Source organism: Pan paniscus, chromosome 11 (genome assembly GCF_029289425.2).
Source record: "Pan paniscus chromosome 11, NHGRI_mPanPan1-v2.0_pri, whole genome shotgun sequence".
In the NCBI taxonomy this organism is placed as follows: domain Eukaryota; kingdom Metazoa; phylum Chordata; class Mammalia; order Primates; family Hominidae; genus Pan; species Pan paniscus.
This window is the reverse complement of record NC_073260.2, coordinates 68,697,854-68,722,945: the sequence shown is the minus strand read 5'-3', so window position 1 is coordinate 68,722,945 and position 25,092 is coordinate 68,697,854. Positions and strand designations below refer to the sequence as shown.

Sequence of the window (25,092 nt, the reverse complement as noted above, 5' to 3'; positions counted from 1 at the left end):
TTGTGTGTAGGGATAAACCTAAACATCAACTTCGGCTCCTTCGTTAAAAGTTGACAAATGCCTTTTTGTCCTAGGGGAACCCCCAAGATCAATGTCTGTTATTCATTAACATGTTGCAATACCACAACCCAAATCATATTCTTGGAAACATGATGGTGTGTAAAATACAAACACTGTATGTGTAAATACTCCCGTGAGGTCTGTGGATGGGGGTATAAGGAGAAGGTACTTAGTGAACAAAAAGATCTATTGTACCAAAACTACATTAACACTATCTTCCACCACCCCCTGCCCCACCAGAGAACTTCCTTTACCACAGTTTAGTGTATATACACGCAAGGAAGTTCCATTTCCTTTGAATCAATACATGGGTTATAAGAGGGCATCATTCACCGATTTTAACCCAGAATAAGCTAAAATTTCTTTTTAATACATATGTCAATAGATTTTCATCAAGCTAAAGAACAGCCATTTTCCCTGAAGGCAGCATTTTGGTCAGTTCCACATATGGTTATCATGAATTGTTGGTCATTCAGGTACTTTCTGTGGTTTTTGTTACTGTTTTTCTTACGCTGACCACATACAACTGTGACACCTCTGGGTAACAGAACCCAAGAAAGTCTGTGATATGTTTGCTATCCCTTTCTGTGAATGCTCACTTTGTGTTTATTAGAATTAGATTTGTACCTTACGAAACCAATGTAGATTTAATGAAGATTTATCTGTTGTCTTTTTGAGAAAGTCCTTATGAAGGAAACTTGGGTATGCTGTTCTTGTCCATGTGTTGTATTGAGTTGAATATTTGTTTTGTGTTTCTTATAATCCACTGGAGGCCCGTAGCAGCAACACTTGCTGCTTCTGTTTAGAGCAGGGGTCCCCAACCACTGGGCCATGGACCAGTATTGGAGCATGAACTCTATTGTGAACTGCACATGCAAAGGATCTAGGTCATGCACTCTTATGAAAATCTAACTAATGCCTCATGATCTGAGGTGGAACAGCTTCTAATAATTCCCCACCCCACCCTGCTGCTGGTTTACAGCCTTAACCATCCATCAAGGTTTGAAGGGAGATTCATACTTCCTTTTGGAGACTTTCTTATACTTAGTCCACAGTCGCTGTTCTCAGGAGTTAATGGGAGGAGCCCAAAATTTTTCAAAAGAGGTTGGGTCTAATTTGTATCAAGTGGGACTTATGTCAAGTAGGGAAGCAATAAAGATTGTTCATCTCTTGTAAACCGTGATTCTTTTTTCTTCTAGCAAGAATCAGTCAGGGGTGGATCCATCAAAGAATGGGGAAGACATGATACTTCTGTTTGAATGTGGACTTGGTAGCTCCAAAATGATATTTGCTATTGGGATGGTCATCAATGCTTGAAGGAAATTGCTGTGGTTGTGATGGGGAGTTGAGTAGAATATAATGCATCTCACTACTAGAGAGTCAATCAGATGTCCCTGGTCCTCCTGGGGTTGTCTGCTATTATATTTAAGAGTTCAGTTCCCATCCATTGTGTCCATTTGTAAGAGAGGCTCTCCAAAAGAACATAATAGCAAGTTTACACATACTGTTGAGCCTATTTACCATAGGGATCTCAAAATCATAGGGGTCCTGCCTGTTTTGTTGTGGTTGTTTACATTCTTTGTGTCTATTTCTATATACTGCACAGATTATACCATAAAGCTATTTTGTGATAAGAAGAATTGAGAGAGACTGAAACCAAATCTTTCTGTCGAGCTACAAGTTTCTCTGAAAATAGAAAGAGACCTACCCATATTTTTAAAAAATTACACCTGTTAGCCAGTTCTAGCTATAATGGCAACTCATAAAATCTTAGAATTTTAGATTCAGGTTACATGGGGAAAGTGAATATAGTCCTCCCTTGGTATCCATGGGGGTTGGTTTCAGGACCCCAGTGGATATAAAAATCCATTATAAAATGGTATAGTATTTGCATATGATCTATGCACATCCTCCCATATACTGTAAATCTTCTCTAGATTTCTCATAATACCTAATACAATATAAATGCTATATAAATTGTTGTTATGCTTTATTTTTACTTGCATTATTTTTTATTGTTGTATTGTGTTGGATTTTTTTCCCTAATATTGTCTTCCGTCGTTGGTTGTATCCTGGATGCTGAGTGCGCAATAGGGAAGCCTAACTATTAGAAACCAGTTGCTATGTAACATTGGCCTCTAGGAAAAAGTGTCTCCTGGTCAAACAAGTTAGGGAAACCCTGTATCCTGTATCTTCCTCCTTCTGGATATTAACAATGAAAAGTCAACTGTAACTCAGCATTTTCCAAACTTACTTGACCACGGAGTCTTTTTTACCCTATGTAATAGCTGTTAACATCCTGCATGTAGGAAATGAGTCCAGTCACACCGTGGAGGTCCAGAAAATTAAGCCACTTGCCTGAGGTCACAAAGTCAGTAATGACAGAACCGGGGCGGGACCCCACTGCTGGCTGATTGCCTCTCTCAGAATGGCTTCAAAAGGTGTTCAAGATTATGTTTCTTTGAAATTGATTTAAAGAGTGATTTCTAAAGTTGTAGGATCCTAGTTTACTTTGGAGAGATTTATCTGTTAGCAGATGGAAAATGTGTCAGTTGGCCCATTCAATTTAGTAGTACTCTTTATTCAGATGCATCAGAAATGGGACCTGAATCGTATGCGTGGTGGAGAACAAAACGTTCCTGAGGCGCTCAATGTGAGGGGTGGGAACGGAGAAAGCCAATAAGCAATTAAACAAGTAGATATGTAATTACAAATTATGATGCGTGCTATGTATGTGCTGTCAGATTGAACTTAAATTTGCAGTCTTTTTTTAATTGACCCAGAACTAAAAGGAATCAATAGCAGTTGTTTTTATGGTTATCTGAACACTCAGCTCATAACGACTGTTTGCACCACGTGACAGCCTCTCCCCTTCTTGTTTTTCCAGCCCAGTGGAGCAAAATGAGAGCGCAGTGAGCCGGGTCCAGCTTCTCTCCTAGCCGTTCCGACTCCCACCATGAACCACTTGGAGGGGTCTGCGGAGGTGGAGGTGACCGACGAGGCGGCAGGTGGGGAGGTGAACGAGTCGGTGGAGGCCGACCTGGAGCACCCCGAGGTGGAAGAGGAACAGCAGCAGCCGCCGCAGCAGCAGCACTATGTGGGCCGCCACCAGCGCGGGCGAGCCCTCGAGGACCTCCGCGCCCAGCTCGGCCAGGAGGAAGAGGAGCGCGGGGAATGCCTGGCGCGCTCAGCCAGCACGGAGAGCGGCTTCCACAACCACACGGACACCGCCGAGGGCGACGTGATCGCCGCGGCCCGCGACGGCTACGATGCGGAGCGCGCGCAGGACCCCGAGGACGAGAGCGCCTACGCTGTGCAGTACCGGCCCGAGGCCGAGGAGTACACGGAGCAGGCAGAGGCCGAGCACGCCGAGGCCACGCACCGCCGCGCGCTGCCCAACCACCTGCACTTCCACTCGCTGGAGCACGAGGAGGCCATGAATGCGGCCTACTCAGGCTACGTCTACACGCACCGGCTCTTCCACCGCGGCGAGGACGAGCCCTACGCCGAGCCCTATGCCGACTACGGCGGCCTCCAGGAGCACGTGTACGAGGAGATAGGGGACGCGCCCGAGCTGGACGCACGCGACGGCCTGCGGCTCTACGAGCAGGAGCGCGACGAGGCGGCCGCGTACCGCCAGGAGGCCCTGGGCGCGCGGCTGCACCATTACGACGAGCGCTCAGACGGCGAGTCCGACAGCCCCGAGAAGGAGGCCGAGTTCGCGCCCTACCCGCGCATGGACAGCTACGAGCAGGAGGAGGACATCGACCAGATAGTGGCCGAGGTGAAGCAGAGCATGAGCTCGCAGAGCCTCGACAAGGCAGCCGAGGACATGCCTGAGGCCGAGCAGGACCTGGAGCGTCCCCCTACCCCGGCCGGGGGTCGCCCCGACAGCCCCGGGCTGCAGGCGCCGGCGGGGCAGCAGCGGGCGGTGGGCCCCGCGGGCGGCGGCGAGGCGGGGCAGCGGTACAGCAAGGAGAAGCGCGATGCCATCTCGCTGGCCATCAAGGACATCAAGGAGGCCATCGAGGAGGTGAAAACCAGGACCATCCGTTCGCCTTACACGCCCGACGAGCCCAAAGAGCCCATCTGGGTCATGCGCCAGGACATTAGCCCCACCAGGGACTGTGACGACCAGAGGCCGATGGACGGAGATGTAAGTAGGTGCGGGTTTGGGCTTCCTCAGCCCCACGCGGCGGGAGGGAAGATGGCGCCCCATAGCCTTGTGTGCCCTTGGGTAGTGACTTTACGGGAAATGGTCTGTGGGGACGCTAAGAACTTTTCCACCGTAAGCCTCAGAAACAGCTTGCACCTAAACTCTCAAACGCCAGCGGGAGAGAATTAAGGTGTTGAATGCACTCATCAGATTCTTAGCAGGATGGCTTCAAATCAGTGCTTCCCACACTGTGCCTGGAGGCCTTGTGAGAAATGCATTATTGGGTACATCGCCCTCCACCCCCCCAGTTTCTGATTCAGAAAGTATGGAGTGGGGCCCGAGAATTTGTATATCTAATGCCAAATAAAAAACAAGCCATGCTTGAGGAAGGAGAGACTTCACTGGAAAGGATTATTGCAAAGGGGAGAAAGATACTGTTTCGTTATAGGGAGGAAGGACTGTTGCCATAGGAGAACCTCTGACCTTAAGATCTGTAAGGGTCTCTAGAGTTAGGTACAAGGGGGAAGTTGTTTTATAGGGAGGATTAGCCAAGTAGAAAGAATAGGGTATGTGAAAGTGGCATGAAAAGGGTGGGAGTTGAATGTGCTGTGGATCAGAGAATGTTTCCACCTGAGACCAGCGTTTTCTCAGGAGTGGTTGTATGCTGGCCAAAGTTCACCCACCTGGAGGAAGGAGAGACACTTAACCAAAGTTGGGTTAGCAAGCAGTTCAGCTGATCGTTTGTGAAGAAAGAATGGGAATGTGGAGGGTCTGCGTCTGGCCTTGTCATAGGAAAACAAGAGGAGCATCCCTATCCCTGCTCTGTGTCAGAAAAGAAGGAGTTTCCCAGAACACAAAAGGTTGGGGGTATTTCTTCATTTTGTTTCTCTGGTTCTCAGGTAAAGTTCAACATTGTCACTAACAAGTTCTCATGCGATGCTGCTGGTCCCAGGACGACAATTTGAGAACTGCCTTATATCAATCCCTTGAAGATTTGGGATGGGTAGTGTGCCCTCTTTGGAGGATAGCCTTCCTAGCCTTTTTCCGCCAGGGGTTTCTGCAGTTTTGTTTATTTGTTTTGTTTTGTTTTGTGACGGAGTCTTGCTCTGTCACCCAGGCTGGAGTGCAGTTATGCAATCTCTGCTCACCGTAACCTCTGCCTCCCAGGTTCAAGCAATTCTACCTCAGTCTCCCGAGTAGCTGGGATTACAGGCAAGTGTCCACCACGTCCAGCTGATTTTTGTAATTTTTAGTAGAGATGGGGTTTCATAACGTTGGCCAGGCTGGTCTCGAACCGCTGGCCTCAAGTGAGCCACTCATCTCGGCCTCCCCAAGTGCTGGGATTACAGATGTGAGCCATAGCACCTGGCCGGTTTCTGCAATTTTTTTTGTTTTGGTTTGGTTTTTTGAGACAGAATTTCACTCTTTTTGCCCAGGCTGGAGTGCAATGGTGTGATCTCGGCTCACTGCAACCTCCGCCTCCCAGGTTCAAGTGATTTTCCTGCCTCAGTCTCCTGAGTAGCTGGGATGACAGGTGCATCCACTATGCCCAACTAATTTTGTATTTTTAGTAGGGATGGGGTTTCACCATGTTGGCCAGGCTGGGCTTGAACTCCTAACCTCAGGTGATCTGCCTGCCTTGGCTTCCCAAAGTGCTGGGATTACCGGTGTGAAACACCACGCCCAGGCTCTGCAGTTTTCTCACCCACCCTATGCCTCATTGTGGTAGGTGCCTAATTTTTCACATCTGGTGGTATCAGGGCATCCTTCCCACTTCACAAAAGATATGTATTCTGTTTTAAAGCAAATTGTGTTTCATTGTGAAGAGCTACACAAAGTAATTGATGCCACTGTTGACATTTTCCATTTTTGAAATACCTAAGAAATGTGATAACATGGCAAGCTTAGGTGTCACAATCTGTTCAGAATGTATCAGGAAGACTAACCTTTGCTCTGACTCGTTTGCTATAAAGATTCTCTCTGCTTCTACTCTCCCTTTCCATACTCTTGAATAATATTTAAGCCTTTCATTTAAAAATGGATCTTGGAGTAAGATAAGGGTCAAGAGCTTATATTCAATTTCATTTAATTCTGCATTTTATGATTGCACCAGGCCGTTTCTCAATATATATCTTTGGAGTGAGAAACCATTATTGTAAGATATTTGTTCATTTTACTTACACATAAAGAGCTACGCAGGTCAGAGCGGTAGCATTCACCTCCTCTTTAAGGAATAGTCAGCATTTTCTGTTAGCGGATTAGGAAAGGTTGGAAACCAGTAGGGAAGGGAACTTCATTCTCCCCAGCAAGGGGACAGCATTGGGTCAGTGAGCTCAGACATGTCCTGTCTTTGTTTTCTAGGCTTCTGATTTAGTGAAAAATAAGTGCACTCACGTGTAGAATTCTCCTTGACCTCCAGCTGTCTCCAGATTCCTCCCAGCTAGGAGGGATTGCAGCAAGCATTTTGCAAATGAGGTGGAAATAGAGCAGGTTTTCAAAAGTAGGGAGTTGGCAAAAGGCTGGCTTCTGTATCCTTTTAGAAACCTGGAAAGCCACCAGAGGAAAAAGCTGCAGGCACAGTTGGTCCAGATGCTGGCCTCTTCCTTCAGCTTTCTCCAGTGCGCCAGCTCCTTGAAATGACCTGCTTAACCAATTGCCCCTGCAGCCTCACAGTGAGCCCACAGTACAGCCTATGGTAGGGCTAGAGGCTGGCTTTTATTCATTTGAACTAGGAGAACAACTTAATTCTCTTGCATGCTGTTTCATTCAAAAGGTGAAATTAATTATAGAACATTGTATGATGCTTTAGGAACCCACCATGTCAGAAAATCAGCTTGATGCTAAGAAATCAATATGGATCACTGGGTTATGAATAGTTAATATAAAGTGAAACTGAAAACCTGTGCTTTAAAGTATTCCAGCAGTCATTTTTAAGCTATTTGTGGGTTGTATTTCATCTGTCATGCCATATTTATAGGAAAGACCTTCCTTTGCTGCCTCTTTAATGGTCTAATGAGAATATAATGATATTATATTCTGTTGATTTCCATCTCAGCATCAAAAAATATTTACTGAACACTCGTTCTCCATGTATGCTGTTATAGAAAATGGAAAGGTGTTTTAAAACCATGTGATCTGAAGTCTGTCTGGGTGGTACTTATTAGAAATGCAAGTTACTGCCCTTCGTTTCCAAACCAGAATACCTGATGTGGGTCTCAGTGATCTGGTTGTTTCGTTTTATTTTATTTTGTTTTGTAAACTTTCCCTGAGATTCGTAAGCATGTGAAAGATTGAGAACTACTGATTTAAAGGAAAAAATGTATTATCTGGGCACTTTCCCCATGTAAGTGCTGTGGATATAAGATTTAACTAAATCTTTTATTAGCACAGATAAAGTTTTAACAAAAAGAGGTATCTCACTGTGATTATGGTCAGCAGACCTGGAGAAATGGTATTCTTACAAAAGCAGAATTTTGAGTATTTGCATTCTCAAAATGGCAAGATCACAAACTATAATGAAGCAAATAAAAGGAAACAAAAAAACCTGTATTGCCACTTGTCAGCCACCGTTGCTAATTGCTAAATCTGCTTTTAACACTCCTTTTAATTCCCCCAGAACTTAAGCGCTTTTTTCTTGGAGCAAACTGGCATTTGTTTGCTGGTGAGTTGTATATAGAGAGAAAATGGGATTGCTAATCCATAAGAGTTTACTGAACACTCTCTCAGCACTGAGAGAAAATAACTGTGTTCTAAACATTTGAAAAAAATACTTATGTGATTTTCTTCTAGTAAGGAGTTTCACTTTTCTAAATATATGCCTGAGAAGAATCTCCCAATCCCCTTCTTGAAAAATATTGATAATGAAGGCCTGTCCTTTTTCTTTTCTTTTCTTTTCTTTTTCCTATTTATTTATTTATTATACTTTAAGTTTTAGGGTACATGTGCACAACGTGCAGGTTTGTTACATATGTATGCATGTGCCATGCTGGTGCGCTGCACCCACTAACTCGTCATCTAGCATTAGGTATATCTCCCAATGCTATCCCTCCCCCCTCCCCCAACCCCACCACAGTCCCCAGAGTGTGATATTCCCCTTCCTGTGTCCATGTGATCTCATTGTTCAATTCCCACCTATGAGTGAGAACGTGCGGTGTTTGGTTTTTTGTTCTTGCGATAGTTTACTGAGAATGATGATTTCCAATTTCATCCATGTCCCTACAAAGAACATGAACTCATCCTTTTTTATGGCTGCATAGTATTCCATGGTGTATATGTGCCACATTTTCTTAATCCAGTCTATCATTGTTGGACATTTGGGTTGGTTCCAAGTCTTTGCTATTGTGAATAATGCCGCAATAAACATACATGTGCATGTGTCTTTATAGCAGCATGATTTATAGTCCTTTGGGTATATACCCAGTAATGGGATGGCTGGGTCAAATGGTATTTCTAGTTCTAGATCTCTGAGGAATCGCCACACTGACTTCCACAATGGTTGAACTAGTTTACAGTCCCACCAACAGTGTAAAAGTGTTCCTATTTCTCCACATCCTCTCTAGCACCTGTTGTTTCCTGACTTTTTAATGATTGCCATTCTAACTGGTATGAGATGGTATCTCATTGTGGTTTTGATTTGCATTTCTCTGATGGCCAGTGATGATGAGCATTTTTTCATGTGTTTGTTGGCTGCATAAATGTCTCTTTTGAGAAGTGTCTGTTCATGTCCTTCGCCCACTTTTTGATGGGGTTGTTTGTTTTTTTTCTTGTAAATTTGTTTGAGTTCATTGTAGATTCTGGATATTAGCCCTTTGTCAGATGAGTAGGTTGCGAAAATTTTCTCCCATTTTGTAGGTTGCCTGTTCACTCTGATGGTAGTTTCTTTTGCTGTGCAGAAGCTCTTTAGTTTAATTAGATCCCATTTGTCCATTTTGGCTTATGTTGCCATTGCTTTTGGTGTTTTGGACATGAAGTCCTTGCCCATGCCTATGTCCTGAATGGTAATGCCTAGGTTTTCTTCTAGGGTTTTTATGGTTTTAGGTCTAACGTTTAAGTCTTTAATCCATCTTGCATTGATTTTTGTATAAGGTGTAAGGAAGGGATCCAGTTTCAGCTTTGTACATATGGCTAGCCAGTTTTCCCAGCACCATTTATTAAATAGGGAATCCTTTCCCCATTGCTTGTTTTTGTCAGGTTTGTCAAAGATCAGATAGTTGTAGATATGCGGCGTTATTTCTGAGGGCTCTGTTCTGTTCCATTTCTCTATATCTCTGTTTTGGTACCAGTACCATGCTGTTTTGGTTACTGTAGCCTTGTAGTATAGTTTGAAGTCAGGTAGTGTGATGCCTCCAGCTTTGTTCTTTTGGCTTAGGATTGCCTTGGCAATGCAGGCTCTTTTTGGTTCCATATGAACTTTAAAGTAGTTTTTTCCAATTCTGTGAAGAAAGTCATTGGTAGCTTGATGGGGATGGCATTGAATCTGTAAATTACCTTGGGCAGTATGGCCATTTTCACGATATTGATTCTTCCTACCCATGAGCATGGAATGTTCTTCCATTTGTTTGTATCCTCTTTTATTTCCTTGAGCAGTGGTTTGTAGTTCTCCTTGAAGAGGTCCTTCACATCCCTTGTAAGTTGGATTCCTAGGTATTGTATTCTCTTTGAAGCAATTGTGAATGGGAGTTCACTCATGATTTGGCTGTTTGTCTGTTATTGGTGTATAAGAATGCTTGTGATTTCTGCACATTGATTTTGTATCCTGAGACTTTGCTGAAGTTGCTTATCAGCTTAAGGAGATTTGGGGCTGAGACAATGGGGTTTTCTAGATATACAATCATGTTGTCTGCAAACAGGGACAATTTGACTTCCTCTTTTCCTAATTGAATACCCTTTATTTCCTTCTCCTGCCTAATTGCCCTGGCCAGAACTTCCAACACTATGTTGAATAGGAGTGGTGAGAGAGGGCATCCCTGTCTTGTGCCAGTTTTCAAAGGGAATGCTTCCAGTTTTTGCCCATTCAGTATGATATTGGCTGTGGGTTTGTCATAGATAGCTCTTATTATTTTGAAATACGTCCCATCAATACCTAATTTATTGAGAGTTTTTAGCATGAAGGGTTGTTGAATTTTGTCAAAGGCCTTTTCTGCATCTATTGAGATAATCATGTGGTTTTTGTCTTTGACTCTGTTTATATGCTGGATTACATTTATTGATTTGCGTATATTGAACCAGCCTTGCATCCCAGGGATGAAGCCCACTTGATCATGGTGGATAAGCTTTTTGATGTGCTGCTGGATTCGTTTTGCCAGTATTTTATTGAGGATTTTTGCATCAATGTTCATCAAGGATATTGGTCTAAAATTCTCTTTTTTGGTTGTGTCTCTGCCCAGCTTTGGTATCAGAATGATGCTGGCCTCATAAAATGAGTTAGGGAGGATTCCCTCTTTTTCTATTGATTGGAATAGTTTCAGAAGGAATGGTACCAGTTCCTCCTTGTACCTCTGATAGAATTCGGCTGTGAATCCATCTGGTCCTGGACTCTTTTTGGTTGGTAAACTATTGATTATTGCCACAATTTCAGCTCCTGTTATTGGTCTATTCAGAGATTTAACTTCTTCCTGGTTTAGTCTTGGGAGAGTGTATGTGTCGAGGAATGTATCAATTTCTTCTAGATTTTCTAGTTTATTTGCGTAGAGGTGTTTGTAGTATTCTCTGATGGTAGTTTGTATTTCTGTGGGATCGGTGGTGATATCCCCTTTATCATTTTTTATTGTGTCTATTTGATTCTTCTCTCTTTTTTTCTTTATTAGTCTTGCTAGCGGTCTATCAATTTTGTTGATCCTTTCAAAAAACCAGCTCCTGTATTCATTAATTTTTTGAAGGGTTTTTTGTGTCTCTATTTCCTTCAGTTCTGCTCTGATTTTAGTTATTTCTTGCCTTCTGCTAGCTTTTGAATGTGTTTGCTCTTGCTTTTCTAGTTCTTTTAATTGTGATGTTAGGGTGTCAATTTTGGATCTTTCCTGCTTTCTCTTGTGGGCATTTAGTGCTATAAATTTCCCTCTACACACTGCTTTGAATGCGTCCCAGAGATTCTGGTATGTTGTGTCTTTGTTCTCGTTGGTTTCAAAGAACATCTTTATTTCTGCCTTCATTTCGTTATGTACCCAGTAGTCATTCAGGAGCAGGTTGTTCAGTTTCCATGTAGTTGAGCGGTTTTGAGTGAGATTCTTAATCCTGAGTTCTAGTTTGATTGCACTGTGGTCTGAGAGACAGTTTGTTATAATGTCTGTTCTTTTACATTTGCTGAGGAGAGCTTTACTTCCAAGTATGTGGTCAATTTTGGAATAGGTGTGGTGTGGTGCTGAAAAAAATGTATATTCTGTTGATTTGGGGTGGAGAGTTCTGTAGATGTCAATTAGGTCCGCTTGGTGCAGAGCTGAGTTCAATTTCTGGGTATCCTGTTGACTTTCTGTCTCATTGATCTGTCTAATGTTGACAGTGGGGTGTTAAAGTCTCCCATTATTAATATGTGGGAGTCTAAGTCTCTTTGTAGGTCACTCAGGACTTGCTTTATGAATCTGGGTGCTCCTGTATTGGGTGCATATATATTTAAGAGAGTTAGTTCTTCTTGTTGAATTGATCCCTTTACCATTATGTAATGGCCTTCTTTGTCTCTTTTGATCTTTGTTGGTTTAAAGTCTGTTTTATCAGAGACTAGGATTGCAACCCCTGCCTTTTTTTGTTTTCCATTTACTTGGTAGATCTTCCTCCATCCTTTTATTTTGAGCCTATGTGTGTCTCTGCATGTGAGATGGGTTTCCTGAATACAGCACACTGATGGGTCTTGACTCTTTATCCAATTTGCCAGTCTGTGTCTTTTAATTGGAGCATTTAGTCCATTTACATTTAAAGTTAATATTGTTATGTGTGAATTTGATCCTGTCATTATGATGTTAGCTGGTGATTTTGCTTGTTAGTTGATGCAGTTTCTTCCTAGTCTCGATGGTCTTTACATTTTGGCATGATTTTGCAGCGGCTGGTATCGGTTGTTCCTTTCCATGTTTAGCGCTTCCTTCAGGAGCTCTTTTAGGGCAGGCCTGGTGGTGACAAAATCTCTCAGCATTTGCTTGTCTGTAAAGTATTTTATTTCTCCTTCACTTATGAAGCTTAGTTTGGCTGGATATGAAATTCTGGGTTGAAAATTCTTTTCTTTAAGAATGTTGAATATTGGCCCCCACTCTCTTCTGGCTTGTAGGGTTTCTGCCGAGATATCAGCTGTTAGTCTGACGGGCTTCCCTTTGAGGGTAACCCGACCTTTCTCTCTGGCTGCCCTTAACATTTTTTCCTTCATTTCAACTTTGGTGAATCTGACAATTATGTGTCTTGGAGTTGCTCTTCTCGAGGAGTATCTTTGTGGCGTTCTCTGTATTTCCTGAATCTGAACGTTGGCCTGCCTTACTAGATTGGAGAAGTTCTCCTGGATAATATCCTGCAGAGTGTTTTCCAACTTGGTTCCATTCTCCCCATCACTTTCAGGTACACCAATCAGACGTAGATTTGGTCTTTTCACATAGTCCCATACTTCTTGGAGGCTTTGCTCATTTCTTTTTATTCTTTTTTCTCTAACCTTCCCTTCTCGCTTCATTTCATTCATTTCATCTTCCGTTGCTGATATCCTTTCTTCCAGTTGATCGCATCGGCTCTTGAGGCTTCTGCATTCTTCCCGTAGTTCTCGAGCCTTGGTTTTCAGCTCCATCAGCTCCTTTAAGCACTTCTCTGTATCGGTTATTCTAGTTATACATTCTTCTAAATTTTTTTCAAAGTTTTCAACTTCTTTGCCTTTGGTTTGAATGTCCTCCGGTAGCTCAGAGTAATTTGATCGTCTGAAGCCTTCTTCTCTCAGCTCGTCAAAGTCATTCTCCATCCAGCTTTGTTCCATTGCTGGTGAAGAACTGCGTTCCTTTGGAGGAGGAGAGGCGCTCTGCGTTTTAGAGTTTCCAGTTTTTCTGTTCTGTTTTTTCCCCATCTTTGTGGTTTTATCTACTTTTGGTCTTTGATGATGGTGATGTACAGATGGGTTTTTGGTGTGGATGTCCTTTCTGTTTGTTAGTTTTCCTTCTAACAGACAGGACCCTCAGCTGCAGGTCTGTTGGAATACCCTGCCGTGTGAGGTGTCAGTGTGCCCCTCCTGGGGGGTGCCTCCCAGTTAGGCTGCTCGGGGGTCAGGGGTCAGGGACCAACTTGAGGAGGCAGTCTGCCCGTTCTCAGATCTCCAGCTGCGTGCTGGGAGAACCACTGCTCTCTTCAAAGCTGTCAGACAGGGACATTTAAGTCTGCAGAGGTTACTACTGTCTTTTTGTTTGTCTGTGCCCTGCCCCCAGAGGTGGAGCCTACAGAGGCAGGCAGGCCTCTTTGAGCTGTGGTGGGCTCCATCCAGTTCGAGCTTCCAGGCTGCTTTGTTTACCTAAGCAAGCCCGGGCAATGGCGGGCGCCCCTCCCCGAGCCTCGCTGCCGCCTTGCAATTTGATCTCAGACTGCTGTGCTAGCAATCAGCGAGACTCCGTGGGCGTAGGACCCTCCGAGCCAGGTGCAGGATATAATCTCCTGGTGCGCCGTTTTTTAAGCCAGTCTGAAAAGCGCAATATTCGGGTGGGAGTGACCTGATTTTCCAGGTGCGTCCGTCACCCCTTTCTTTGACTCGGAAAGGGAACTCCCTGACCCCTTGCGCTTCCCAAGTGAGGCAATGCCTCGCCCTGCTTCGGCTCACGCACAGTGCACGCACCCACTGACCTGCGCCCACTGTCTGGCACTCCCTAGTGAGATGAACCTGGTACCTCAGATGGAAATGCAGAAATCACCCGTCTTCTGTGTCGCTCTCGCTGGGAGCTGTAGACCGGAGCTGTTCCTATTCGGCCATCTTGGCTCCTCCTTCTTTTCTTTTTTTTTTCTTCTTTTTCTTTTTTTTTAGATGGAGTCTTGCTCTGTTGCTCAGGCTGGAGTGCAGTGGTGCGATCTTGGCTCACTGCAACCTCCGCCTCCCAGGCTCAAGCAATTCTCCTGTCTCAGCCTCCCAAGTAGCTGGGACTACAGGCGCATGCCACCATGCCCATCTAATTTTTGTATTTTTTAGTAGAGACGGGGTTTTGCCATATTGGCCAGGCTGGTCTTGAACTCCTGACCTCAGGTGATCCACCTGCTTCAGCCTCCCAAAATACTGGGATTACAGGCATGAGCCACCACACCCGGCCTGAAGACCAGTTCTGAAAATCCACAGCCTACTGATCTGTCTATAGGCAACAGAATCATTCGAGAACAGAGTCACAGTAGACTCAGGAGATTGATGTTAGCAAGCACACAGTGTAACTTGGAGGGTTTTGGCTACTTTAAGTGGTGTGGTGTACAGCTTGAAATGGCGTTTATCTCTGCTCCTTCCTAGAATTGCAGTAAAATAATAAAAAGCACAAACACTGACAGAGGAAACAGCAACAGATGAGCACAACAAAATTTGGCAACACCCAAGTGGTAACTGGCTGTGATGGAGGAGTTAGTGTGCCCCAGGATTTCCAGTTCTCTTATTTTTTCAAACATGGAGAAGACTGCACTTCCTCATCCTCTAGAAGTTAAGCGTGGCCAGGGAAACGTGAGCCCTGAAGTTGCTTCCAAGCGGGAGCAGCTAAGACAATGCTTTCTTCCCCAGTGGAAACAAACCCCAAAGCCTTATTAAGGGGGCAGCCTCACAAGATGGCTGTGCGCCTGTCAGCACAGGTCTCCTGAAACCACAATGGGTAGGGCTTCCTGGGACATGTACTCTGAGAGAGGAATCAACCTTTATCTTTTTAAGCCACAGAGATTTTTGGGGTGGTTTGTTATCACTGCACAGCCTCGTCCATCCTGACTAACACACTGATGAGGTTTCTGTTTTCTCTCTTCTGCCAAGTGTTTGTGAGGATGTGTGTGGTAGACGCCCCCAAACAAAGGCCCAAGAATTAGAGACACAGATACCTCAGGTGGCAGAAATATGAGGGGTATGGCTGAAAAAGAAGAGGATTATTTGGAAGCCTGTCACAGGAGACATTAAACTTCCTGTGATGCCTTCTCCAATGCATGAAGCTAGGCGACTCCTCCTCCCCGCAGAAGATGGGAGGCTTCTGTAAGGAAAGGGTGAACCAGAGGAGCGCTGAAACTGGGGACATGGCAAGAGTTGGAAATGGAAACAAGGTGCCTTGGGGAACACACGGCCCACTAAGCAGTGAGACCCGGAGAATGCCTTACAACTGTTAGTTGTCAGGCTTAGAATCCAACCCACTCAGGATCCCTAGTCCCCAACAGATGAATGTATTCCTCTCTGAGGTAACAGGCCCAAGAGAAAATACTACAGATACTAATGTTTGGGGGTTTCCTAGTACACCACCTGGCTTTCCACCTGATCACCCCATAGTGACGGCTCTTGCATCATAAGTACATGATCTTCCAATAGGCTTTTTGGGGATTTACTCTTAAATATGAGTGAACAGCCAAGGATCATCAGACATTTAAAGAACATCTCTAACATGAAAGACAAAGACATAAAGCAAATGGAAAGTCGCTTGGAGAAATCAAGACAGCAAAATTGAGGAACTCTTCAAAACAGTAAAACAAGTATGGCAAAAGGGTGGAAAGTAGTAGGAACAAAGATAAAACAGAAGGGGAAATTATGAAAGACCATGTCCTGGAGCCAAAGAACACACGAACTTCCAGATTAAAAGAGTCTACTGGGTACCCATCTAGAATAATGAAATAGAAAAGACTCACAGAAGTTTCAGAACAGGAGGGAGAAAGAGAAGATTTTACAGGCTTCAGAGAAATATAAACAAGAATGGTCAGGAAACAATGATGTTGGACTTTTCACAAGCAATACTGGAAACTGGGAGACCTACAGCCAGTCTATCTTCAATTCAGTTTGAAGGTACAATAAAGGTGTTTTTAGACAAGCATGGTCCCAGAAAATTTACCTCATATGCACCCTTTCTCAGGAAACTACCGGAGGGTTGCTCTTCTTGCATGGTAGCATAAACCAAGAAAAAAGATGCAAGATCCAGGAAACGGGAGACCCAACCTGGGAATGCAGCAGAGAGAATCTCCAGGTGATAGGAAAGGAGATCCCAGGATCACAACCATGCAGAAGTCCAGCCACCAATCCCATGTGGCCTGCCGCTCAGAGGGCTCCAGTTAGGCAGTCTCTAGAAAGAGTGGAACTGAGAGTTTTCCTGATAAATTTGTGCCACCAGGAGTTTTAGATGGTTTTAGGAGAGCTTGGCATAAATTATTGATCAGTCCATAGAAGACTAAGCAAACAGAAAAACAATTCCATTATTTACCTCAGTAAAAGCAATTGTTATATTGGCAAGAAATGCAATAATAATATGCGTTGTAGCTCAGCAGGGAAGAGTATAGTCTTCAGAACACAAGCACTGAATATTGATTAACCAGAAATTGTAATATTGAGAGGATGAGGGTGCATGTAACATGAAAGAGGTAAATCTTATTTTTATAGTAGAGCCAGGAAATAATATCTAAAATTGAAAAACCAAGGTAAGGCAGTATAAACATGCTATTTATGAATATGGAAATAAATTCCAGGGAAAAACATTAGAAGAGCGGGACCATGGCATGGGAGGGACAGGGAAGACTTCAATTTTTGCCATAAACTGCATGATATCGTTTGACTTTTAAAATTATATTCATGTATTTCTTTGCTTTAATTGAAAAATATGCAAGAGTAGGAATCCTTTAGAGATGACTCACTGACCAAAGGAAACATCTCATTGTTACTGCTTTCCTGGAAACACAGAGAAAAGCAAACACTTCTGTACATTTTGTGCACAATTTCTAAGAAACAACTGCTTTATTAACTATGTTATATGGTAAGATGAGTGCACTAAGTTTTTCATTTCCTGCGGTGTTTGTGTTAAGCACACACACTTGCATTTGGCTTATGTGACACACATAAGAGTAAAGAAATAAAAAGTAGGTCAAGGCGGGGGCTGTACTACTTAAGGTGAAGATCACTAATTGGTAAGTGAATTTACAACTTGACAATGAAAAATCTGAAGAGTTCAGGAGCTGTGGGCTTGATAGTGTGCTTAGTTTGGAAAGCACAGAACATTTGTGGGAAGGATAGCAGCAAGAATACTAACTGCAGTGGGAGTGATGCTTGCTGAGGTGAAGTGTGATGCGTTCATTTCTCCTCAGGTTTGTATACTTATGTAGGTAAATGGTCTTTACTTCAAAAATGAAATGTTTTTGAGATGTCTTCTTTTACCAGGGTGCATTCAATGGCCCATTCTGCAACTTAGAATCTGCAGTAAAGTGTCATTTCTGTCAGTGGAGAATAATGCTCTAGGAGACCTTAGTTGTCAGTAACAACAACAACAAAATGAGACGTTTTTCTATGAACTGTGAGAACCTAATGCAACTGGAGTAATTTTTTTAAAGATTTAATGATTTTACTGGTACACCTTTAAAATGAAAAGGCTTCACCTTGAAATCCCATTTGAAGAACAAATGATTCATTTCAATCAAGGAAAAAAAACAAAAAGAGATGGGAGAATGTTTGCTTTGATCTCACCACCTGGATTGGAAGTATTGCCTCCAATTATTTTAGCTTGTCTTTAGAGTTTCACCTGTCGGTTCAGCTCTAGGCAAGACGTGTTGCCTGGCAGGTGTCTCCCCCACTGACATCAGACCATCACCATCTAGAAATCACCAGAGCAAAACTTGTCTGGTGATCTGCACACCAGAAGGCACGTTCTCCAGTTACTTTATGTTCTGTGGAATAAAAGAAACTGATGGAGAAGATTGATCTTTTTTAACCCTCTGGGCTCCAATTTTTTTCTCTTTGCCTGACCCCTCTCCCAAGAGGAATCTTTCTCAACTTTTTTGATGGATTGTCTCACCAGACAGTATATATGTGAAACTGTGCCAAGAAGTGATGGGACAAACAACAGGGAAATAAATGGACGATTTAGCGAGAGAGAATTTTGTTGTCAGTTTCTAGTCAGAGTTGCAGCTCATAGGCCACAGTTCGGGTGTCTGACATGCTTGCTGAATAAGTGTATGCTCAATAAACTGCCCAGTAGTCTTTAGAAAAATTGTGTCCTCTGCCCCAACTATGCACTCTTTAGAGACAATCTCACTCTGTGACCCAGGCTGGAGTGCAAGGATACAATCCTAGCTCACTGCAGCCTCACACTCCTGAGCTCAAGGAATCCTCCTGCCTCAACCTACCTACTAGCTAGGGCTACAGGTGCATACCATCATGCCCAGCTAGTGTGTGTGTGTGTGTGTGTGTGTGTGTTTTGTAGAGACAGAGTCTTGTTATGTCGCCCAGGCTGGTCTCAAACTCCTGGCCTCAAGCATTGGCCTCTCAAAGTGTCATATTACAGGCATGAGCCACCATGCCCAGCTACTCCTATTTTCTGTGATACGTGTACTGGGGCCATATTGGAGAAGAAGGGAAGGTGCTGGGAGAGGAACAGATATATCATAGATAATTGAATTTCATATGTAACCCAGTTGTATCCTGGAGCCCATGTTGTCCTGGGAGTTATGAAATGTGATTTGAGTACAAACATGATCATCTTTAAAATGAAAAATACTTCCATTACAAGTGTAACTGGCAACATGTTCTGAGTCCAAAAATGTAGTTTCTCAATCCACTTGTTTTGAAACACAGTCTTCGCTGACTGCTTTCTTAAGAGCGGCGATAAGAGAGGAGGATTTCTGTTTAGACACAGGCCACTTCACTCCCCTGAAGAGTTCCACTTGCAGTTTTTCTCCTGTTGTTTCTCATATTGAGACAACAGACATTCAGCTTGACATGCCTGGCTGACCTCTTGGTCAGACCCTACCCGTGGGACACCAAAAAGTGAGTAAACAAGTCTGGTAATGAATTGAAGGAGAATTGGAGTCAGTCTGAACATTTTGGCCCCAGTTTACCCGGAAGGAATAGCTGAAAATAGACTTTTTGTGACCTGGGAGAATTATGAAATGCGATTTGGCTATAAATGTGATCATCTTTAAAATGAAAAATGCTAAATGTCTTTATGCTTCTCTGGACTGGCCTCTACCCCATGCTTGTAATCATGCAGATATTGCCTCTATCCAGGTCACATTCCGATTAAATAAAGTTAGGGCTTCGCTCTTTAAACATAGATTTCGAGGCCCCAGACTTCTTGATTAGAGCCTCTGGAGGTTGGGTCTTGGCACGGGTGTTAATGAGATTCAGTCAAAATTGGTAAGTGCTAGCTTAGGCTGTGGACCAGAGTTTAACACTCAATTCTTTAGGATCTCATTTTCCACTTTTCTTGCGTGAGTTAACCTGTTGCCTCTGTAATTCACTGTCGGTGTCTCATCCTTCTCCTGTATCTCTCTCAGAGCAAGTCACACAGATGCGCTGCTCAGAGTGTCCATTGTATGTAAATATTTGGCTCACAGTCGATCTGCTGCAGTTACCTTGAGTTTGTCACCTGCTTTCCTCCCAGGCTTCAGTTTCCTCATCAGTAAAATGAGTTAATCAGGTTTATGTCCCAGGGAAGCTGTGAGAGAAAATGGTTTTGAAGATATCGAGTCCTATATGGAAATGTGAAACAAGAATCACAAGTTTGTTGTGTCAGTTACATTTGGAAGTCAAAGCTTACTTAACATTTGGGGTTGGTTACTGGCGATCTGAATTAGGGGGCTGGCCTTTAGTAGCCAGCCCTTCCTCACCCTCTCTAGGCTAGTGTTTCCTTTCTGCTGTCCTCAGCACTCAGATCCCCCACTGGGCTGCCCATCCTGGTCAGGCACTCAGGCAACCCTAGTTCTCAGCTTCCACCTTAAGCAGCATTATGCCGTCAGCCTTTTCTTCCAGGGTTGGTCTGATTAAATCAAACTAAACTGCTAATTAGTGATAATGGCAACATGCACCGCCCCGCCAGATAACATTTACCTTTTATTGGCATTCTACTCCTGATTCCAGAGACCACTGGAGAAAGTATTTTGAAGCAGGAAACCATTTCAGCACTAATGCTTCTTAATCAGAAACCAGCCACTCTCCTGCTGAGATGGAGGTATTGTCAAAATCCTGGGAAGTAAGGGCTTGGTGTGAACTCTTGCCCTGATCATGTGTACTTTTACATCCACTTTTTTTTTTAAATTTCAAGAAAAATGTTGCAATGAGGGTGTAGGAGCTTCATGGCTTCATCTGGGGCCTTGATTGCCTTGATGTTACCCTCTCCATGCCCTGAATTCAGCATGCCACCGACATGGATTTTTTTTTTTTTTTGGACTGTTGCTAGGAGACTACTGACCAAGGTCAAGTGCACATGCTAATTCATTAAGACTTGTTAGAGCCTCTTATCCTGTCGACCTTGCTGTTGTGTTGTCAAGCTTACAAGGGCGAGTGAAAAGAACTGTCTTGCTGCCAAAGGATTCCATTTTTTGTGAAGGATTCTTGTTAAGGTATTCTGAACTGAGAGATTTCCTCTTGCTGATTACACCTTGCAGAGTTCTGAACGGACAAAATTTTTCCAGGATCCGGTTAGCAAGGGATGAAGTTGAAATGGGGTCTGAAATCAAGTAGACAGAATTTAGGATTAATATGTGTTCAGTTGGAGCCCTATTTCCCCAAGTGGATCAATTCTTGGCTGGAATGTGATGTATTCTTAGGGAAGGGAAGAAGGGTGGTTCTAGGATAGTTAGCCCCAGTCTGTCTCCATTTGTGCTGTTAAGAGGAAGAAAACTCCAGGCATCCTTATCTCCGATTTTCCCTTACCTGCTGCAGAAGAGTATACATTCCAGTGTTGGCTCTAAAACCAACTTTGTTTTCTTATATGATCCAGACTGTTTAGAAAAATGGGGCTGGCATACCCTTTAAGTCAACATCCCAGAAGCTTATTCAGAAGCATAACCTTAGAACCAAAGGACCCGCTGCTGGGACAGCAGAAATGGAACCCAGTGTGTTTTCCAGGCAGACCTCAGAAAAGGATGGGAAACTTCTTACACAAGCGAATGGTATCAGAGGTATAAATGTGTTCTCAACCGTCTGCCATGCAAAGTGATTAAGCTGAGCTGTCATAGCTGTTTCTCTGCTGATACCTTTGTGTTTCATTGAACACCAGCTACATAAAGGAATAAGAAATATGGCCTCAAAGCTATGCTGTTCCTTATTTTGCCAGTGAACTACAGAGAGTTTGTGACTACTGTTCTAGGTCAAAAGTTGAAAGTGCATCTTACAATTTATCATCCACTCATTCAATAAATGTTTTTAGATCCTTCTATAGATCACGCACTGTGCAAGACCCCAGGGATACAGCAATGACAGATAGAGGCTCTGACTGACACAGACACAGGCTCTGCTGGTGCAGAGTGTACAATCTAAGCTAGTCCTTTGTCAAGCCCCAAGCGAGACCTTCAAGCCTCCTCTGCTCTTAAGCCTTTCATCTGAATCCTTATTTAGTGTCTTAATTATCTGTTGCTGTGTAACAAATTTCCCCAAAATTTAGTGGCATAAAACAACCTTCCTTGACTGTCTCACAGTTTCTCTCCATTAGGGTCTCTTGGAGGCTGCCATCAGGGGGTCAGGTGGCCTGCAGTCATCTCAAGCTCACATGCTTGTGGGGCAGGACTCAGCTTCTCATGGGCATTGGTGCTGAGGGCCTCAGTTCCCAGTTGACTGTTGGCCAGAGGTGTCCTCAGTTCTCTGCTACATGGGCTGTCTGACACTTGGCATCTTGCTTCATAAAGTATGCAGGATAAGAAGGTCATGGAGTCTGGTAGCAAGATGGAAGTCATGGTTTTTTGTAACCCAGTCACAGGGTGATATCCTATCACCTTTGCTGTATTTTATTGCTTAGAGTAAGTCACTCAGCCGTGCTCCCTCCCCAGGGAGGAGATTACCCAAGAGGCTGAATACCAGGAGGTGGAGATGATTGGGAGCCATCTGAGAACTCTGCCTTCCACATTTGGTATCTGTCATCGTTCCATGCCAGCAAAGAGCTACTGGGCTTCAAATTTAGGGCAGAGCAGCTGCTGGCCTTGTCCTCTCCCACTGACCTTGTCCTCTCCCACTGACCTTGTCAACCATTCCGAACTCCTGGGCTGCATTTGTTTTGTTGTCTGGCTGAGAGGAGGCAGATTTGCAGATCCCGAAGTGACCGATGGACGATGAAACCAAAGTGGCGTAAAAGGGAAGGTGTGTGGGAGCTAGCACGGAGATGGTGCAGGGGGCTATGTCAGAAAAAGCTGGGACTAGGGCAGGCTGTGGAAATGGAAAAGAGGAGGTGTTGTCCTGAAGAAAGAGCAGGTCCATGGTGGACTGCTCAGAAGGAGGAGTTTAACTTTATCCCCAAGGGACTGCCATTGTCAAAAGAATTTGCTGTAAAGACCCTTTCATAAGTTAAGGCAGAGCTTTTCAAGCAGTGTGCTGATGATACTCTCGGACTTTGGGGATGGAGAGTGACCTGGGCCACCGGGCACGTTGTCTTCAACCCTTGTGCAGCCTCATCGTGGCCTCCAGGTCCTCTCTGTGTGGCCCAGTGTATTGTACAAATATTAACATTTCCCTGTGTGCCATGGTGCAAAATGTTTGGGAAGCACAGAGTTAAGGGGTCTTGGTGGTGTGGGGGAGCCACGCAGGAGAGTGCAGGCCTTGAGACAGGCTGGCATCTCAGTGCTTGGTTTCCCCCTTGGGTGTGGCATGTGGATCCTCCTCTTCATGCTTCCATCTCAACCACCTTTGCGCTGCTGGGGGAGTTTTCCATCGCAGGTGTTATCCATTATTGATGAGTCATGGAGAAGATGGTGGTGAATAATTAAGTAGGTTTCAGGTGCAGAATGAACATGAAAGGGAAGAAAGAATGAAAACAGAAGAGCCAGAGAAAGAATTCTAAGTTCTTTTGTACCAATAAGACACTGGGTAGATGCTTTCTATAACTTTCCAGAAGGCCTGGCAGTTTTATTTGAGTCTGACTAGTGATTTTAAGTCTTACGTGTGCTGGTCATTTCTGAGTAATAACTGAAAAAGTTGCAGCTTTTCACAGCAGCAGTGAACACTCTAAACAGCTTCACCCAGCCTGTTCTGAGCAGTTCATAAATGGAAACGAGTGCAATTTTCAAGAGTGATAATGGGGGAAATGGCTGCACCATGGGCTAGGGAGAGTTAAATGGTGAGGAATATTCAGTCTGGACTCTTGAGAATCAACACCCCAAGATTTTCTCTCTTTAAATAATTAATAGACGGAAGAAAGTGTTTTGAGAGATGCCCAGCGCTGTAAAGTAGGAAGAGATACCTCCTGCAGTGCTCACCATTTAGAAAGGGCTTTCTAGAATGGCGGCTAGCAGCTATGGGACTTGCATCCCACTGATTCGGATTAGAGTAGGTGCAATCGGACTGCCAACAAGAGTGGTCAGAAATGCCAGAACAATGAGGAGAGAGAGGGCAGTGCCTGAGGACACCCTCTCTCTGGCCCCGTTTCCCACTTTGGCCTGCAGAGCTTGTCCACAGCACAGCAAACTGTCAACTAGCATGGGAGGATATGCCAGCTGTGGATTGTTCACAGGCCCTTTGTGTCTCTTTTTTTCTACCTTTTGGTCCTATCATAGCACATTAGCCAATCAGGTAGGCTCACAGAGAGACCTGTCAGCATGTCTGATAAAGGGTTTGATGAGAGAGAAGGCTAAAGTCATCTATTCAGATGAGCGCTTTTCATGCATCCACATCCTTCCCCATCGCCACAGATCATTGAGAGGCTGATTAGCTCTGGGTGCGTCTCTCTGCAGAGGTCTCTCTGTCTGCCTCCTGCCTTCAGAACCACACTGCTGCCTCTGTTTCCAAGAGCTCCTCCATCCAGCTTAGTTTTGCCATGTTTGTCTTGACCTTTCTCTGGTCTGGTCTGAACCAGCATATATAGTCCAGCTCTTGAGCCCAATGTAGGATTATCTGTTGGTTTGGTTCAAACCGTACTGGCCCTGGAGGCAGCCCTTTTCTGTGTTGGTGTCGCTGGCTTGCCATACCCCTTATTCAGACTGCAGCATGAGGCTGTCTCAGGCCCTCGGTAAAGGTGAAGAGACTTCCCGTGCCTAGAGGTGCGGCCCCTAGCTGGCCTCAGTGTCCTCCAGGCTCGCACCACATGCCCAGGTGCATCCTGATGCAGGTCCTGAGAGAGCCTCTTTTCCCCCAACTCCCACCTATTCCTTCCACATGAGCTGGATGCTTTTTCACAGGTTCTATAAACGTAGCAGAGTTTGGGGTGTGTGAAAGTTTCTGGTAGCAATTCAGAGCCGAGTTTATTTTCTCCAGAAATAGTAGGTGCTGCTGCCAGAAGGGATAGGCCAGCCCCTTCTCAGAAACATCAGCTGCTGATGCCCAGCAGTGACGCATGACTGCCTGGACCATTCAGGCAGCGAGGGGTTAATGTGAGGGTCGGACACCCTGGGAGGTGGTCACATCTCCTGTTACCAGTTGCATGATTGACTCGGGTATCTAACAACACTGGAAACAACTCACACGAGTACTGAGGTCAGGACTTAGCCTCGGCTCTCAAGTGGAGGCACTAGAGCTGGCCCAGCTGCCCAAACAGCACCTGGAAAGATGGAGAACTTCTGGATGTACCGATTTGAGTGTCACGAAGGAGAGGTAGGTGGATCCTAGGCTTCAAAATCACATTTGCTGTTTTGCTTTTTATTTTCTTTTTCTCATCCTGTCAGGTTATAAGTTGGTCTCTGCATTTCCCTTGACGGTAGGAGTTAGTACAGCAAGAATAGAGAGGGGGAGTGTGCATTACCCCAGACAGGAGGCAGTGGAATCAGGTTTGCCTGGGGCTTGGAAGTCCAAGATGGTAAGGACAGAGCAAAGGCTGCTC

General features: G+C 44.4%; 1 protein-coding gene across 4 annotated transcripts in view; it reads left to right on the top strand.

Moving 5' to 3' along the window:
- The window catches only part of APBA1 (amyloid beta precursor protein binding family A member 1), a 241,529-nt gene that overhangs the window by 154,904 nt on the left and 61,533 nt on the right, over positions 1-25,092 (top strand). For all 4 annotated transcript variants that reach the window (XM_034967608.2, XM_003824746.6, XM_055091880.1 and 1 more), the window contains one exon: positions 2,948-4,216. In XM_034967608.2, coding sequence (XP_034823499.1) covers positions 3,017-4,216 — 1,200 coding nt within the window. In that variant the 5' untranslated portion in view covers positions 2,948-3,016. The remainder of the gene's footprint in view (positions 1-2,947; positions 4,217-25,092) is intronic.